This window comes from Hylobates moloch, unplaced genomic scaffold (assembly GCF_009828535.3).
Source record: "Hylobates moloch isolate HMO894 unplaced genomic scaffold, HMol_V3 SCAFFOLD_14, whole genome shotgun sequence".
Lineage (NCBI taxonomy): Eukaryota > Metazoa > Chordata > Mammalia > Primates > Hylobatidae > Hylobates > Hylobates moloch.
Window position 1 is genome coordinate 61,521,972 of NW_026652289.1, and position 17,192 is coordinate 61,539,163.

Genomic DNA, 17,192 nt, shown 5'->3' on the forward strand with positions numbered 1-17,192 from the left:
TATTTTCTTTCTTTATTTTTATTTATTTATTTATTTGAGACAGAGTCTCTCTCTGTTGCCCAGGCTGGAGTGCAGTGGCACGATCTCTGCTCACTGCAAGTTCCACCTCCTAGATTCATGCCATTCTCCTGCCTCAGCCTCCCAAGTAGCTGGGACTGCAGGCCCCCGCCACCACGCCTGGGTAATTTTTTTTTTTTTTTTGTATTTTTAGTAGAGACGGTGTTTCACCATGTTAGCCAGGATGGTCTCGATCTCCTGACCTAGTGATCCACCTGCCTCGGCCTCCCAAAGTGCTGGGATTATAGGCGTGAGCCACCGCCCCCAGCCGAGTATTTTCAGTTTAATCACTATATTTCTGTTAGGTTGACAGGTTGGTATTCTTTAAATGATTCATCGATGCATTAAACAGTTGCTGAGTGCCTGCTGTTTTTCAGACACTGTGCTAGGCAATGGGCATATGAACTCAGTAAGACAAGATTCCTGCCCTCAAGGAGTTTCCAGTGTAGGGGGAAGGTTACATTAGTAAATCATCAATTCCAGTGCATCTGTCCTCTAGGAGAGATGTGCATAGAGTGGTATTGTTTCCACTTTCTGTGAGAATGGTGTAAGTGATTCGCCCTTGATCAAATAGCTAATAAGTGGCAGAGCCTGGGTTCAAATTCGGATATTCTGACGTGTTCTTCTTGTTAAACCACCCAGGGCTAGGCTGGCCACTAGAGACAGGGTCTGTGTGGTTTATGTTCTGTAAACTCAGGAAACTTTCCTTTTTTAACCACATGAAAACTATTTCTGTCATTATTTTCCAGATGCAGCCTTACAATCCTCAACATCTGCAGGATCTCCATTTCCTTTGTACACGATCATTCCTGTGTTGTAGCTAAGAATACCACCTTTTTTGGTACACTATGGGATTACAACTCCGTTATTTTGAGTAGTATCAGTCAAATTCCAGAAGCAGGATAGTACTAATAATAAACTAAACTAAGTTGTTGTAATGACCCTTTGCCTGTCTCTTACACTTCTAGTCATTTCACTTCTCACTCAAACTATCTTTCTCTGATCAAGAAGTTCTTCTATAGATATCGATCATAAATAACACTTACTATTCTATGGTTTCCAGCAGAGGATAGAGCATTTACATTTTATAACATACTATTAATAAGAGGACTGTTCCTGCCTTCAGGAAACTCATTCTGTGTAAATTGGTATCTCTAGTACTATGCCAGGAATGTGTGTAATAAGTGGAATCTTTTACATTTTCAGCATATAAATAGATTCCATTGGTGAGGATAACTTTATTATATAACTGCCTTATATTGTGTGTTTAATTGCTTTAGTTTCTAGAATATTCTTTTTTTCCCACATGAAAGTATTTAGTTTATTAATCTTCTCACGAAAAAGCCACAGTGGCCACTGATAATATCCTTGCAGCACCTTTGCTCCTTTGGCTTTTTGCCAGCACCAACACTGGCCTTTGCGGTCTGCTTGACCTTCTTCATGCTGTTCTTACATTCCTTTCATTGCTTTCTCAAGGTCTTTTTCTTCTCACACAGGCCATGTCTTGTAAGTCTATGTTTGTGTTCATTTTTGTTTGCATAATCCAAGGAATCATAAATTATGCCAAAGCCAGTAGTCTTGCCACCACCAAAATGAGTTCTGAACTCAAACATGACATCTGGTGTGGTCTTGTACATTTTGGCTACTTTTCCCTGAATTTGTCTCTTAGGTAGTGTTGCCTTCCCGGGGTGAAGGACATCAATGACCATTTGTTTTCTCTGAAGTAGTTGGTTGGTCATGAACTTTCCAGTTTTGATGGTTACCATGTCATTGATGATGGTGGTCAATCCTCAGACAGCAGAGGAAGAAAAGAGTTTCTCTAGAATATTCTTATTGAGAGCTCCAAGCTCTGTATTTGGTTTTTTTTCTTTGTATGATGTGAACTAACAACTAAATAAACACGATAACAAAACCACAGTCATTTGAAAATATGGCTTGGAGGATATATACGTTAACTTTTTTTTTTTTTTTTTTTTTTGAAATGGAGTTTCGCTCCTGTTGCCCAGGCTGGAATGGTGCCATCTCGGCTCACCACAACCTCTACCTCCTAGGTTCAAGCGGTTCTCCTGCCTCAGCCTCCCGAGTAGCTGGGATTACAGGCATGTGCCACCACACCTGGCTAATTTTGTATTTTTTTAGTAGAGATGGGGTTTCTCTATGTTGGTCAGGCTGGTCTCAAACTCCCGACCTCAGGTGATCTGCCCTCCTTGGCCTCCCAAAGTGCTGGGATTACAGGCGTGAGCCACCGCGCCTGGCCATATTTTTGTGAATGTATATGTATATCTGTGTGAGTGTTGTGTATAAATATATATATCTCCCCTCCCTGATTAGATGACTTCCCAGAATCTACAGGAGTAAAGCGAATTGTCCAAGCCCTGAATGCCAATGTGTGGTCCAATGTAGTGATGAAGAATGGTAAGTAACTTGGGACTCAAGTCACTTTTTTCCTCTTGTTCCTTGTAAGTTTTAAATTATTCAGATATATGTGGAACCATTAGTACTATATGAAATCTGTAGATTTGTTCCAATTTCAGTTCGCTGATTGAAGGAAGTGCCAAAAGTAGCATTTCTAGGAATTTTTCGTATATGTTTAATAGTTAATTCAGTAAGAATTTAGAGGTTGCCTGTAATACACCCAGCATTGTCTTTGGCTTTGAGAAGTACCTCCAGAATTATAAGACATAGACCCTATTATTAAGGAGCTCCTAGTCCAGCTGTGAAATTCAAGCCTGTACTTTTCAAATGCCAGGGAACTATGCAAGGCAATCTGTGATGAGTACAGATGACTGATGCAGGCAGTAAAGTGCATAGAATCAGAAATATGGCTGTTGTGTTAGGCTTAAGTATAGAGAGAGAGCTTCAAGGAGAAAGTGTGTCCTGACAGTAGTTTTCACAGGAAGGTCAAGATTTGGACTGATGAAAGGGGAGAACGGCAAGTGGAGAAGGAAGCATGACATAGAGAATAACAGTTTTATGTTCTGACCAGCCTGGGCAACATGGTAAGAGCCCATCTCTATAAAAATCAGCTGGGTGTGGTGGTATGCGCCTATGGTCCCTGCTACTTGGGAAACTGAGGAGGGAGAATTGCTTGAGCCCAAGAAGTCAAGGCTGCAGTGAGCTGTGGTCACGCCACTGCACACCAGCCTGGGGAACAGAGAAAGACCCTGTCTCAAAAAAAAAAAGTTGTGTGTTCTAGGGTCACTAAGAGAATATCACCTAGCATTTGGAGCTAGCTTAGAGAGAGGCCTGAATGCCAGTCAGGAGAATTTTGGCTTTTTCTTGTAAAAATTGGTGAGTCACTGGAGATTTTTAAATAAGGGGTTGATGCAAAGGAGGTGGTGTGCAGGGAGGTTTGGCAATTGAAGAAAGTCAACATAGAGTCTGAAGTAAGGGAGACTAGAGCTTTTGCAGCAGTTCAAGAGTGAGGTGCTGGGGCCGGGGGTAATGTAGTGGCAGTGGCCATGAGGCAGAAGGCTGGATCTGAAGTGCAATCTGAAGAGGGTAGTGCACACTGGCCTCTTATAGTCTGTATTAGTTCCCTAGGGCTATGGTGACAAAGTACCACAAACCATATTACGTAGAACAACATGAATGCATTGTCTCATAGTTCTGAAAGCCAGAAGTCCAAAATCAGGGTGTTGGCAGGGCCATGGTCCCTCTGAAGGTGCCGGGGAAGGGTCTGTTTTAGGCATGTCTTCTAGCTTCTGATAGTTCCTTAGCTTGTGGCAGCATAACTGCAGCCTTCACATGATGTTTTCCCTGGGTGCCTGTCTGTGTCCACATTTTCCCCTTTTTATAAGCACAACAGTCACATCGAAGTAGGGATCTACCTACTGCAGTATGACCTCATCTTAATATATCTGCAGTCATCCTGTCTCCAAATAGGGTCACATTCTAAGATACTGGAGGTTAGGACTTCAACATACGAATTTGGTGGGGGATACAATTCAGTCCATTAACACAGTCTTTTAGGAATTGCTTCCTGTATAGGGTTTTTCTGTCTTACATCTCTTGGCTGCCTCAACAAGTATGCTGAGTGAGACACTACAGAAGGGAATGAGAAAAATCATATTTTACAGCCAGGTGAGGTGGCTCACACCTGTAATCACAGCACTTTGGGAGGCTGAGGTGAGCAGATCACAAGGTCAGGAAATCAAGACCATCTGGCCAACATTGTGATACCCCATCTCTGCTAAAAAAATACAAAAATTAACTGGGTGTGGTGGCACGTGCCTGTAATCCTAGCTACTCGGGAGGCTGAGGCAGGAGAATCACTTGAACCAGGGAGTCAGAGGTTGCAGTGAGCTGAGATTGCACCACTGCACTCCAGCCTGGCAACAGAGCAAGACTCCATCTCAAAAAAAAAACAAAAAACCACAAAACGAAAAATCATATTTTACAGTGAGCTTACCCCATCTTCCCTGATAAAGGTCAAGTAGAAGACCAGTTTTATAAAAATAGAATATTTCACTTCAATTTTTGGTAGACCCTTGAGTGTTAAGTGAGATTGGCACCCTTTAGCTTTCCTGAGGTCTGATCTAACCCTTGTCGTCATTAGAGAAGCTCCTTCTGGCATACATAATAAGGTACTCCTTCCTCTCCTTCTCCTCTCTCCATCCTCCTTCCTCCTTTTTTCTTTCTAGGAGGAATCTTATTGTGTCTGTTAAATTGAATTGCAAGGGCACTAGATTCTATTTTATTGATGTAGCAATCTAGATAGATCTAGAAAGAATAAGGAGTTTTTTGGTTTTTTTTTTCCTTCTCCAGCTTTTTTTTTTTTTTTTTTAAGATGGAGTCTCACTCTGTTGCCCAGGCTGGAGTGCAGTGGCACGATCTTGGCTCACTGCAACCTCTGCCTACCGGGTTCAAGCAATTCTCCTGCCTCAGCCTCCTGAGTAGCCAGGATTACAGGCACGTGCCACCACTCCCAGCTAATTTTTGTATTTTTAGTAGAGACGGGGGTTTCACCATGTTGGCCAGGCTGGTCTTGAACTCTTGACCTCATGATCTGCCCACATCGGCCTCCCAAAATGCTGGGATTACAGGCGTGAGCCACCCTGCCTGGCCTCTCCAACCTTTATTTTAGGTTCAAGGAGCACATGTGCAGGTTTGTTACATGGGTAAATTTTGTGTTGCTGGGGTTTGGTGTGCAAATGATTTTGTCACCCCGGTCACAGGTAGTGAGCATAGTACCTGATAGGTAGTTTTTCAACCCTCACCCTCCTCCTACTCTCTCCCCTCAAGTAGGCCCCAGTGTCTGTTGGGCCTCTTTTTATCTCCATATGTATTCAACGTTTAGCTCCCACTTACAAGTGGGAGCATGTGTTATTTGTTTTTTTTTTTTTGGTTGTTGCTGCTTTTAATTCACTTAGGATTATGGCCTCCAGCTGTGTCCATGTTGCTGCAAAGGAGATGACTTTGTTCGTTTTTATGCCTGTGTAGTATTCCATGGTGTATGTCTACCACATTTTTTTAATCCAGTCCACTGTTGATGGGCATCTAGGTTGATTCTGTGTCTTTGCTATTGTGAATAGTGCTATGATGAACATACACATTCATGTGTCTTTTTGGTGGAATGATGTACATTCTTTTGGGTGTATACTGAGTAATGGGATTGCTGGGTTGAATGGTAATTCTATTTTAAGTTCTTTGAGAAGTCTCCAAACTGCTTTCCACAGTGGCTGAACTAATTTACAGTCCCACCAGCAGTGTATAAGTACTTCCCTTTCCTCTGCAACCTCACCAACATCTGTTATTTTCTGACTTTTTAATCATAGCCAGAATAAGGAGATTTTCATTTATGTGGTTATCTCTCTGTTACCAGAACAAATTCAAATTAAGGCTTGGTCCTTCTCATTCACCTATTCAGCAAATCCTTGTTGAGCATTTACCATAGGAAATATATAAAAATAAGATTTGGAACATAAACTGGATCAATTTAGAATAAAATTATATTCAGTGGTGCTTGTTGTATTTATGAGAACTATTTTCAAAAAATCTTCTTTGGCTTTATTCACTTTTTGAAAAATCTGTGTCCCAAGTTCATATATTAACGATTGCCTTGCAATGTACACTTATGGTTGTAAATTGAGAAGCTGGACTAAACATGCTTAATTACTTTGGAAGTATGGTCAAATGTGTCTCCTGAAAAAATGCCATTTTACTTGTTTTAGACACTAAACAATATTCTTAAAAGAACTACAAAGCAAGGAGGTAAATTGTGGATTTTTTCATGGTTCTTTGCCCTGAGGTTTCCTCGCTTTCTTTTTTTTTCTTGACAGTACTGGTACATTAGTTTCCTGTTAACCAAAAAACAAAATACTGCCATTAATTAGCTTAATTTCGTGTTTAAGAGGATCCTGGTGTATGTGGTATGAAGATACAATGAATGACATTTTGATGCAACCCAGGTCTTAGGAAGTGTGAAGGATATCCTTTTAGAGCCCTGCATCTTACTTTAGAGACAAAGCTCTCTATGGATATATGGTGGGTCATATTACTCTTCCAGGGTAACCTACCTCCTATGCTGTTTGTAGAACCTGCTTTGCTGGTGATCTGTCTGTGTGCCCAGTGAAATGTGCCTTCCTCAGCCTGCTTTTCTTGAATGTCCAAGTGTTGTCTGCCAGCAGGTGCTCAGACTGGTTTATTTGTTTTTTTTGTGTTTTTCCCACTCTTTTTTTCTCTTTTATTTTCTCCCCTTTTATCTTTTTTAAATTTTGGTTAAATATACATAAGATTTACCATTTAAAATATGCAGTTCAGTGGGAGTAAGTGCATTCACATTGTTGTACAACTGTTGCCACTAATGAAAATTTTTAAACCAAACAGTTTTTAATTAAAAAGTTGGTTGAAAAAGTAAAAAAAAAAAACTTAGAGGTATTGGTTACCTTTTTCAAGACATTAATAATTACCAATTTTTGTTGTTGTTTTGGTTCGAAAAATTACTATAATCACAATTGATTCTTTGGGATTATTACATTGGGAAATTATATATTGCCAGTTGATTATTTGGGATTATGTATTGTCTAGTTAGTATTTATTGAGCAGTAATAGAACATTTAGGTTATGTCATGCCACTAATTTTGTACAGTTGCAGAAAAATATTTGTTTGTAACTCTTTTAAAAATATTTAAATATGCTCAATTTGAAAAAACAATTCCAGTTCTTGTAAGGATTATGAACATCTAGCTGTTGCAACAAATGGCCCTGAAAACACACAAATCTAACTCAGGTTTTATTTCTTTGCAGTTTCTTGGACATTGACATTCAAAGGTCAAATATTTAATTTGAAAATCTAGTTAATTAAAAACGTAAGAGATGAATTGCATTCCTTCCTGCCCTCCACCCAGATAAAGTGGATGTATTTTCTATATGGGAATTCATGATTTAATATGTGATTATTATAAGTCTGAACAACTTACTTGGTTATAGGATATCTTCATAACTTTTTTCCTTTAGTCTCTTCTTAAAAGTTAGTAATACACAAGCAACCAAAGAAAAAAAATAGATAAATTGGACTTCATCAGAATTAAAAATGTTCATACTTCAAAGGACACTGTCAGGAAAGTGAAGGATAAAAGATAACCCTCAAAATGAGGGAAAATATTTGTAAAACATGTATCTTATAAGGATGAGCAGAATGTATCTAGAATATATAAAGAACTCTTACAACTTAATAATAAAAAGACAACTAATCCAGTATAAAAATGGTAAAGAATTTGGATAGGCAAGAAAATACACAAATGGCCAGTAAGAACATGAATAGATGCTTAACGTTGGCCGGGCATGGTGGCTCACGCCCGAAATCCCAGCACTTTGGGAGGTCAAGGCAGGAGGATTGTTTGAGGTCAGGCATTCAAAACCAACCTGGGCAACATAGTGAGAACTCTGTCTCTACAAAAAAATTTTAAAAATCAGCCGGGCCTGGTGGCATGCACCTGTAGTCCCAGCTATTGGGGAGGCTGAGGCAGGAAGGATCACTTGAGCCTAGAGTTCAGTGCTGTGATGATCTAAAATTGTGCCACTGTCCTCCAGCCTGGGCAACAGAGCGAGACCCCAATTCAGTATTGAAAAAAAAAAAAGAAAAGATGCTTACCATCATTAGTCACCAGGAAAATGCAAATCACAACAATGAAATACCACTTCACACTTACTAGGATGGCTAGGGTCAGAAAGATAATAACAAATGTTGGTGAGGATATGGAGAAATTAGAAACCTTGTACACTGATGGTGGGAATATAAAATGGTGCTGCAGCCACTTTAGAGAGTTTAGTAGTTGCTCAAAAAGTTAAACATAGAATTACCATATGACCCAGCAGTTCCATTCCTGGCTATATACCGAAGAGAACTGGAAACATGGGCACACAAAACAGTGTGTATAAGTGTTCATAGCAGTATTATTCATAAACGCCAAAAAGTGAGGAAAACTGCTGAAAACAAAATGTGGCATATCCATACAATGGACTGTTATTCAATCATAAAAATGAAGCATGAATATATGCTACAATGCGGATGAACTTCAAAAACATTGCGCTAAGTAAAAAAAGCCCGACACGAAAGGCTACGTATTATAGGATTTCATTCATATGAAATATCCAGAATAGTTAAATTCATAAAGATAGAAAGTAGATTAGTGGTTCCCAAGGGCTGGGAGGAGAGGTTGCTCATGGGTATGGTATTTCTTTCTGGGGTGATGAAAATGTTCTGGAATTAAATGGTGATGATAGTTGCACAACTTTGTGAATATACTAAAAACCACTGAATCATACATTTTTAAAAGGCTGGGTTTTATGATATGTAAATTAAATCTCAATAAAAAGAAAGAAAAGAAGGAAGGAAATGATACCACCAATGATGATAATAATGGTAATAGTAGAAAAGGTGGTGGTGATGATAGAAAAGGGAGAAGTGGCAGTGATGCTAATAGCAGCTGATAGTATACGTGCAAAATCTTATTTAATCCTCACAAAAGCCATATGAGTTAGGCTCAGTGAAGCCAAGTAATTTGACCAAGGTCATATAGCTCATCAGTTCTCAAACTTGTTTGCACACTGGAATCACCTGGGAACTTTAGTCACCTGGGAAGCTTTTAAAACCTATGCTACCTGAGCCTCACCCAAGGGAGGGGCAGCTACAGTGTTTTTTAAGTGCCTCCAGGATTCAAATATACAGCCATGGTTGACAACCACTGACATAAATGATAGTCTTCTAGTTCTAACTTGTAAGAGTCTGTGTTTAATCCATGGGAATAAATTCAGCATTTCGAAAGCCACATTAGCCCCTTGCCTGACCTTGCTTTCTCTAATTCCTAAATTATGTAGTATTGAAAAGTGACTTTTGGCCAGGTGCGGTGGCTCATGCCTGTAATCCCAGCACTTTGGGAGGCCGAGGTGGGCAGATCAGTCGAGGCCAGGAGTTCGAGACCAGTCTGGCCAACATGGTGAAACCTCATCTCTACAAAAAATACAAAAGTTAGCTAGGCGTGGTGGTGCATGCCTGTAATCCCAGCTACTTGGGAGGCTGAGGCACAAGAATCACTTCAACTCAGAAAGCAGAGGCTGCAGTGAGCTGAGATCACGCCACTGTACTCCAGCCTGGGCAACAGAGTGAGACTGCTCAAAAAAAAAGAAAAAGAAAAGTGACTTTTTAAGTCAGAGAAAGAAGACAGGACTATGTTTAATATGGAGTCATCTATAGGGAAAGGTGAAAATAGTGGACATTCCTTCACGTACTTCCTCTATACTTGTTTCTAGTATGGTTTAGTATCTTGCAAAGGTCAGCAGTGCTGTGACAGTCCTTAAGATCTGAAAGAAATAATACAGCTTTTATAAGTAGCTAATTGTCTAGGAGCATAATTTAGGTGCTGAGTGTGTACTGTTTTCAGTACAGCTGCCCCACCAGGAACCTTTTAAGACATTTTCCCCCTAATTTTGACACACCCTCCCACTGAACTATAGTTTAATATAGTTTAATCCCCAGTAATTTAGATGGAGGAGGATTAGTGGAATTTTAATAGTAGAAACAACAATTCTTTCTGTTGTAGTTATAAATGTAAAGAATTGATCATTTATTAACATGTATCCCCCTGAATTTACTTGTAACAAGATCCCATGGCAGAAATCTCAGATTCCAATTCAAGGAATCATTTGCAACTGCTGTACAGAGCAGTGGCTAAGAAATGTGTACCTGCTGGGCGTGGTGGCTCACGCCTGTAATCCCAGCACGTTGGGAGGCCAAGGTGGGTGGATCACAAGGTCACGAGTTCGAGACCAGCCTGGCCAACATGGTGAAACCCCATCTCTACTAAAAATACAAAAATTACCTGGGCATGGTGGTGGGCACTTGTAGTCCCAGCTATTCTGGAGGCTGAGGCAAGAGAATCGCTTGAACCCGGGAGGCGGAGGTTGCAGTGAGCCGAGATCGCACCACTGCACTTCAGCCTGGTGACAGAGCGAGATCCATTTCAAAAAAATAAAAAAAGAAATGTGTACCTAAACACAAGGTCTATCTGTGATACTTGGGCTGCTCTCCTGAGAAAGCAGATGGCTAATGCTTTAAATAAAACTGTTTTTCTAAAGTAAATGATGATTAAATACAAATTTGACCCTAATGTTACAGAAAATAAAACAATATCAAATTTGTTAGAGGAGAATGGTTAATGAAGACAGTTCTAGTCAGGTCTGTCTTTACCTGTGTTCTCTTGGAAAATGGCTTCATGTTTCTGGACCCCAGTTTCCTAACCTCTAGGATGGGTAGAACTCTAGGATAGTGTAGAATTATATGAACATTACTTTCTATGAAATTGAGTTCCTTGAGTCAGACTTATTTGCTTCTCTTTTTAACCCAGCACCTAATATTGTAGAGCCAAAAAAATGGATACTCTGACAGTTGTCTAAATGTGAATATTGTGGTCAAAAATTAAATAAATATGTGTTGATCTCTATCTGTGTGTGTGGGTATATGTGTGTATAGAAGGCATAATTTGATGGAGGAGATTGTCTTGTAAGAAAAAGGGGAAGAGAAAAAAATAAGAAGGAATAAGGGTATGAGTAAAATGATGAGACTTTGTTTTAAAAGTTCACCCTTAAAATTAACCGTAAGCAAATGAATCATGGGAAATCTCTTCAAATTAGTTACCCTGGAGGCACTGCTCTTCTGCTGCCATCTTGCCATCTTGAAAAAACTGTTTTAGTACTTTCTTTGGAATTATTTTTAGACCTGGGTATGAACCACTTAAGTCATCTTTATTTTTTTTTTATGGTAAAGTCTTGTACTGGTTCTGAACGATTTTTGACTTGATTCTGAACATTCCTTTTAGGATTTTCAAGAGTGTGCTTAAGGTTCTGGAGATAGGACTTTACAATGGAACTATTATTGGAATTAGAATAAAGCTTTCGTTTACAACATCGGAGAGGATAGTACCCACTCTGATGTTTAGTTCAGTTTATTAGAATTTGTGTGTATGTGTGCATAGGGAAAAAAAAAAAAACAACAACTAGGAAGACAAAATACCAGAGTATTAATTGGTATCTTTGGTGATTTAATTTTCTTCTTTTTTTTTTTTTTTTAGACGGAGTCTCGCTCTGTCGCCCAGGCTGGAGTGCAGTGGCGCGATCTCGGCTCACTGCAACCTCCGCCTCCTGGGTTCAAGCAATTCTCCTGTGTCAGCCTCCCCAGTAGCTGGGACTACAGGCTCACGCCACTACGCCCAGCTAATTTTTGTATTTTTAATAGAGACGGGGTTTTACCACGTTGGCCAGGCTGGTTTCGAATTCTTGGCCTCGTGATCCTCCTGCCTTGGCCTCCCAAAGTGCTGGGATTACAGGTGTGAGCCACTGCACCTGGCCTAATTTTCTTCTTTATACTTTTCTCTTTTTTCCAAATTTTCTACAATAAATATATTATTTATAATCAGGAAAAAGAGAAAAAATAGTATTATTACTTTCTGGTCATGTTCATTATATGTTCAAATATTAGTAGAAACCGTTCTTGACATGTGAGCGGGTGTCCCAGTTGTCATAGGGAGAGCAGATTCACTTTCCTGAATCTAAAGCCAGGTGGTAGAACCAGGTACGGTGCTTAGGCCTGTTTCTTTAATAAGTACTATTTTTAATAATGGATTTCAAACTTTGCCCTTTTCAAGCAGTAGTTTAGTGAAAAATAATAAATTGATTCTCCTAATTATTTTATGATTTCAAAAAACATTTTATTTCAATTTGCCAAGAAGTGGATTGTAATATCAAAGTGTAAGTTTATTTCTCTGATGCTAGTGAAATAATTTCCTTCTTAAAAGAATTTTTTATTCAAACAGTGTGGTTTGATTTAAGAATATCATTCAAAAATAGGTACAACTTCTCTATGCAAATTGAAATATCTTAGTTTTAGTAAGTTTGGTCATGCTTATCACTCGGATGGAAAAGAACATGTTTATAATAAAGGAAAAACATTTTGTGCAGGTAAGGGGATGTAAAGAAAACTTTATGGAAAAAACTTCTCAAGATGATGCCAAATAATTGCTACATTAAGGAAATAAAAACTGAAATATGAACACAGAAAATATCTAGGAGGTCTGTTAGGCAAGTTGGGAGGTGTGGTCATGGAAATTCTTAATATTTGAGTCGTATATAAAAATGTAAAATAAAAACTTATTTACATAGCTAATGCTTGCAGCCTCTGCCTGACAGTTCTATTAGACATTCAGTGGGTATTTCAGCATCTCTCCTGTATACTTAGCACTATGCTGGAGGCTGTGCAGTGTAGAAGAACCATTAGCGATTGTCCATGTCTGCAAGGAGTTTATAGTATAGTTGAGGATGGCATTTTGACTCAAGATGAGTATTAATACTAGCATGTTCTCTGAAGGGCCACTTGAATAGTAAGGACAACAAGGACAAATGGCACACAGGCAGAGGTAATTAGGGGCTGAAATCATCTAGAGAAGTTTCTCAGAGTATGAGGGAGGATATTTTCAATGCTGACAAGACAGAATGAGTCTTTTTAATGTTTTTTTTTCTTTTTTTCATTGAAAATCTTTGTTATAGTCCTTACTTCAAAGTAAGGACTGCCGGGCGCCGTGGCTCACGCCTGTAATCCCAGCACTTTGGGAGGCCAAGGTGGGCGGATCATGAGGTCAGGAGATCAAGACCATCCTGGCTAACACGGTGAAACCCCGTCTCTACTAAAAATATAAAAAATTAGCCGGGCACGGTGGCGGGCGCCTGTAGTCCCAGCTACTTGGGAGGCTGAGGCAGGAGAACGGCGTGAACCCGGGACATGGAGCTTGCAGTGAGCTGAGATCGCGCCACTGCACTCCAGCCTGGGCAACAGAGCGAGATTCCATCTCAAAAAAAAAAAAAAAAGTAAGAACTTAAAAACCTGAGGATTTTAGCCAGAATTTTCCTGTTCTAATTAGACCTATGTCAGTGGTTCTCAGTTGGAAGTGATTTTGCCCCCCAGGGGACATTTGGCAGTCTTATAGGCATCTGGTGGATAGAGGCAGGGGATACACAGGACACCCCTCTTTCCCACCTACCCACACACCAAAGAATTCTCCAGCTGGAAATGTCAATAATACTGAGATTCAAAACTCCTAGTCTACATGTGCTTGAGGAACAGTGAAGAGATAATGGAGCCTAGCCACCTGTCTACCATTTGTTTTATGTGACCAATGCCTCAAGGAGTTATAGGGCTGGGCTGTGAAGAGTTAGTAAGTGGCATATGATTAATTATTCAGTCCTGAGTTATTCAGCTTACTTCAGTGAAAATCACAGTCTAAACCAGGGACTTAATAAAGGATTACTGACAAAAGAGAACTATATATGAATGGAACATCATCTTTTTGTACTTGACCCAAGTTTGTGTCATATCCAGTAAGCCAGTAGTTGTGCATCAAAACATTGGCCATGTCTCAACTCTTCACATGTTATCAAGACCTCTGGCCTTAATGGAAAGAGTATAGACTTTAGAATCAGAGAGTCCTAGATTTCAAGTTCTGGTTCCAGCTATGTGACTTTGGATAATTACCTAATCTCTCTGAGTTATAGTTTGTTCTGTAAAAGAGAATAATAAAATAAATCTTCTGTAAAAGAGGATAATACAATAAAGAAGATATATGTTTATTTCTATTGTGTGTAGAAGGCATACTTTGATTGTTGTGAGGATTAAAGAAACATTGTAAGTACCTAAAATATTACCTTGCACATATTTAGCACTTGGTAAATGTTATCTATTACTAACCCTTAGGAAAATTTTGCAAGGTAAATATTGTTATACCCACTGCGTAAATGTAGAAACTGAGGTACAGAGAAGGCATAGCTTGTATAAAACCACACAGTAAATAGTAGAAGTAGGATTCATATCCATGCCTTATTCCCAAATTCGTATGCTTGTCATATTGCCTTGGTAAATAATGGAGAAGGGAAAAAATCAGAAAAATTAAAAGAAAAAAAATACTTTTTAAAAAGTGACTTTTCCCCTTCCCCCATAGTGAAATTTCTCCCTTTGCCTAGGTTTTGAATTCTCTAAATGTTTCGTGTAAGTCAAAATTGCTATGAGAGATGCATTTTATGCTTCTAAAATAAGTGTGCTCTTAGATTTGTAAAGAGGTGGCAAATAATTTCATATATTTCAAGTTTTTTTAACTTCTTATTGTTAAAAAAAATCATCCCAAGGCTTAAGAATTTCCCAGTTAAAATCTTTATTCTAGAGGCTATAGTTTTGTTTCTGACACTTTCTGGAAGAATCTATGCTAATGACCAGCACCGCCAGATTTTTTCATGATATTTTCATTTTTATCCATGCATCCACTGGTGTCAACTTACTAGACTACTAAAACTGAATCAGATGTTTTTAGGACCACAGTTTAATATACATATTGTGCCTTCCAGAATAATTTATTTTATATCAGTTAACAGCTTCCCCTTTCTGCATCCCTGAAGTTCCATAAGAATCAGCTGAGGAGGTGAATTTATTTATTCCTTCCTAGTCTAGAGTTTTGTGGCATCGATAAAACTGTAGATGCTAGAGCCAGTTTCAGCAACTACCTGCTAAAGGAATAAATCCTTCTTAATAGGGATGACATTTCCATGCCCTGAATCCTGGGGAGAAAAATCTAGCAAGCAAGAAAAGATTTATGTGATTCTTTTCTATGAGAAGAATAGTTGTACAGTGAGTGCATGTGGACGGAATTTTAATAAACGTTGAACCAGGCAGAACAGAATTTTTTAAAAAGCCATAGGTATATAAAATATCTAAGTTTTTTGCGCAGTGTTAATATGCGAGCAGTCTACTTTGGGTACAAACAAAAATGAATTGTTTTTCTCATTGTGTCAATTTGTATGTTTCTAAGTTCCTTAAAATATAAGCAGCGGAACATAATGAACTCTCTTGTTAGTTGACTAAATTCTTCATTGTTTATAATATGAGCAAAAGTCCTTCTGGCTTATTATAATTAGGCTGAAACCTGACTGTAAATGCTTAGTCAATTGTGAACCTGATTAATTTGTCTAAGGTCATACAGGTAGGCAGAGCCAGGAATGAAAGACAGGTTTTCTGACCACTAGTCCAGTTTTCTTCCTACTATTTTGACTTTTTCATTATTTTATCCATTCTAATTGGGGCATTTATTTTTTTTCAAAGTTTTAATTGTGATACACAGCATAAAATTATTAAATTTCAAAAAATCTCTTTGAATAGGTAAATAATACATGCACATGTAACATAAATTAAAGGTTTACAGTATACAGTGATGAGTCTAGCTCCTACTCCTAACTCCCGTCCATCCCAGTTCTCTTTGCAGGCAGCCACTGCATAGAATTAGGCATTTCAGCTGGGTGCAGTAGCTCACGCCTGTAATCCCAGCACTTTGGGAGGCCGAGGCGGGCAGATCACGAGGTCAGGAGATTGAGACCATCTTGGCTAACACGGTGAAACCCTGTCTCCAATAAAAATACAAGAAAAATTAGCCGGACATGGTGGTGGGCACCTGTAGTCCCAGCTACTCAGGAGGCTGAGGCAGGAGAATGGCGTGAACCCGGGAGGCGGAGCTTGCAGTGAGCCGAGATCACGCCACTGCGCTCCAGCCTGGGCGAAAAAGCGAGACTCCGTCTCAAAAAAAAGAATTGGGCATTTCAGATAGATGCTTTGGTTTCATAAAATGCATAAATTGACATTGTATTGCATTATTCTTTGAGTTGCAGTCTGGCCTGCCAAGTTTAGGGGATGCCTAACAGAGGAAAAATATAAGCTGTGGAATTAGAATATGGAGAGATTTATGAACTGAATTTGAAAAGTACCCAAGGTCCAAGTTATTTCCAGTAATAGAAGTGAGGGCTCTCTTGCAGAAGTAGTTTATTACTCAGATATTGCCTTTTGTACAAATAGCTTAAAGTATATTATAAGAGCACTCATGTATCTTCATGACAGGTAAAATCCGTGTCTGAGTATTATATAACTACATACAGCTACTTTAAAATCAATAACACATCGGCCAAAAGAAAGAACCATGCTGATGTTTGAATAAACATCCTTAGGCTCTGAAACTGTCATCGTAGGACACTGCATGGATCTGCTTCTCTCGGGCCTGTGAGCCTCCATGTCCTACCCTGCTGAAACCTTGGTCCCCTGTCTTTGGATTGGGCACCCAGGCCTTTGGATGAGGAGATAAGGGGGGCTCCAGGAGTACACGTGAACCTCTGACCATGCTGCCACTGTTGAGGTTGTACAGAATGAAAAGCAGTAGGGCAGCAGCAGCCTCTTAGTTTTGCCCAGACCAAAGTAGCCTTTAATGCAGAGGTACTGGGTTGATAGCTGCATATGACTGGGTTGATAGCTGCATATGGTTTAGAGAAAGAGAGGTGTGAGTAGGTCAGGGAAGAGATAGGGAGAGGAAAGGCAAGGTGGGAGAAAGTTGTCTTTTTGAGAGATAAAGTCTTTGACTTCTGTACTGTTACTCTTGGGTTACAGTCTCATGTTCTACTCTAAGGCAGTGTTTTTTGAACTACTGTGTTCATAAGACCCTCCTGGAGCACTTGCTAAAAGTTGAGATTCCATGATCTCTGTCCTAAAGATGCTGACTCAGTGAATCTCAGATAGTGTCCTTGAATACTAGGATAGTTTTAATAAAGCGTTTCAAGTC

The 17,192-nt window shown here is 39.3% G+C and overlaps 2 protein-coding genes across 3 annotated transcripts in view; one reads left to right on the plus strand and one right to left on the minus strand.

The window, feature by feature from the left end:
- AAGAB (alpha and gamma adaptin binding protein) overlaps positions 1 to 17,192 on the plus strand; it is a 52,422-nt gene that overhangs the window by 25,550 nt on the left and 9,680 nt on the right. For both annotated transcript variants that reach the window (XM_032175737.2, XM_032175738.2), the window contains exon 5: positions 2,389 to 2,472. In XM_032175737.2, the coding sequence (XP_032031628.1) occupies positions 2,389 to 2,472 (84 nt within the window). The remainder of the gene's footprint in view (positions 1 to 2,388; positions 2,473 to 17,192) is intronic.
- On the minus strand, positions 1,262 to 1,823 carry LOC116482350 (small ribosomal subunit protein eS24-like). Its single transcript, XM_032753524.2, has one exon. The coding sequence runs from the start codon at positions 1,821 to 1,823 to the stop codon at positions 1,518 to 1,520; it is 306 nt and encodes a 101-aa protein (XP_032609415.1). The 3' UTR covers positions 1,262 to 1,517.

Coding starts and splice junctions, on each gene's coding strand:
- LOC116482350 (XM_032753524.2), bottom strand. CDS start 1,823: ATGGTAACCATCAAAACTGGAAAGTTCATGACCAACCAACTACTTCAG.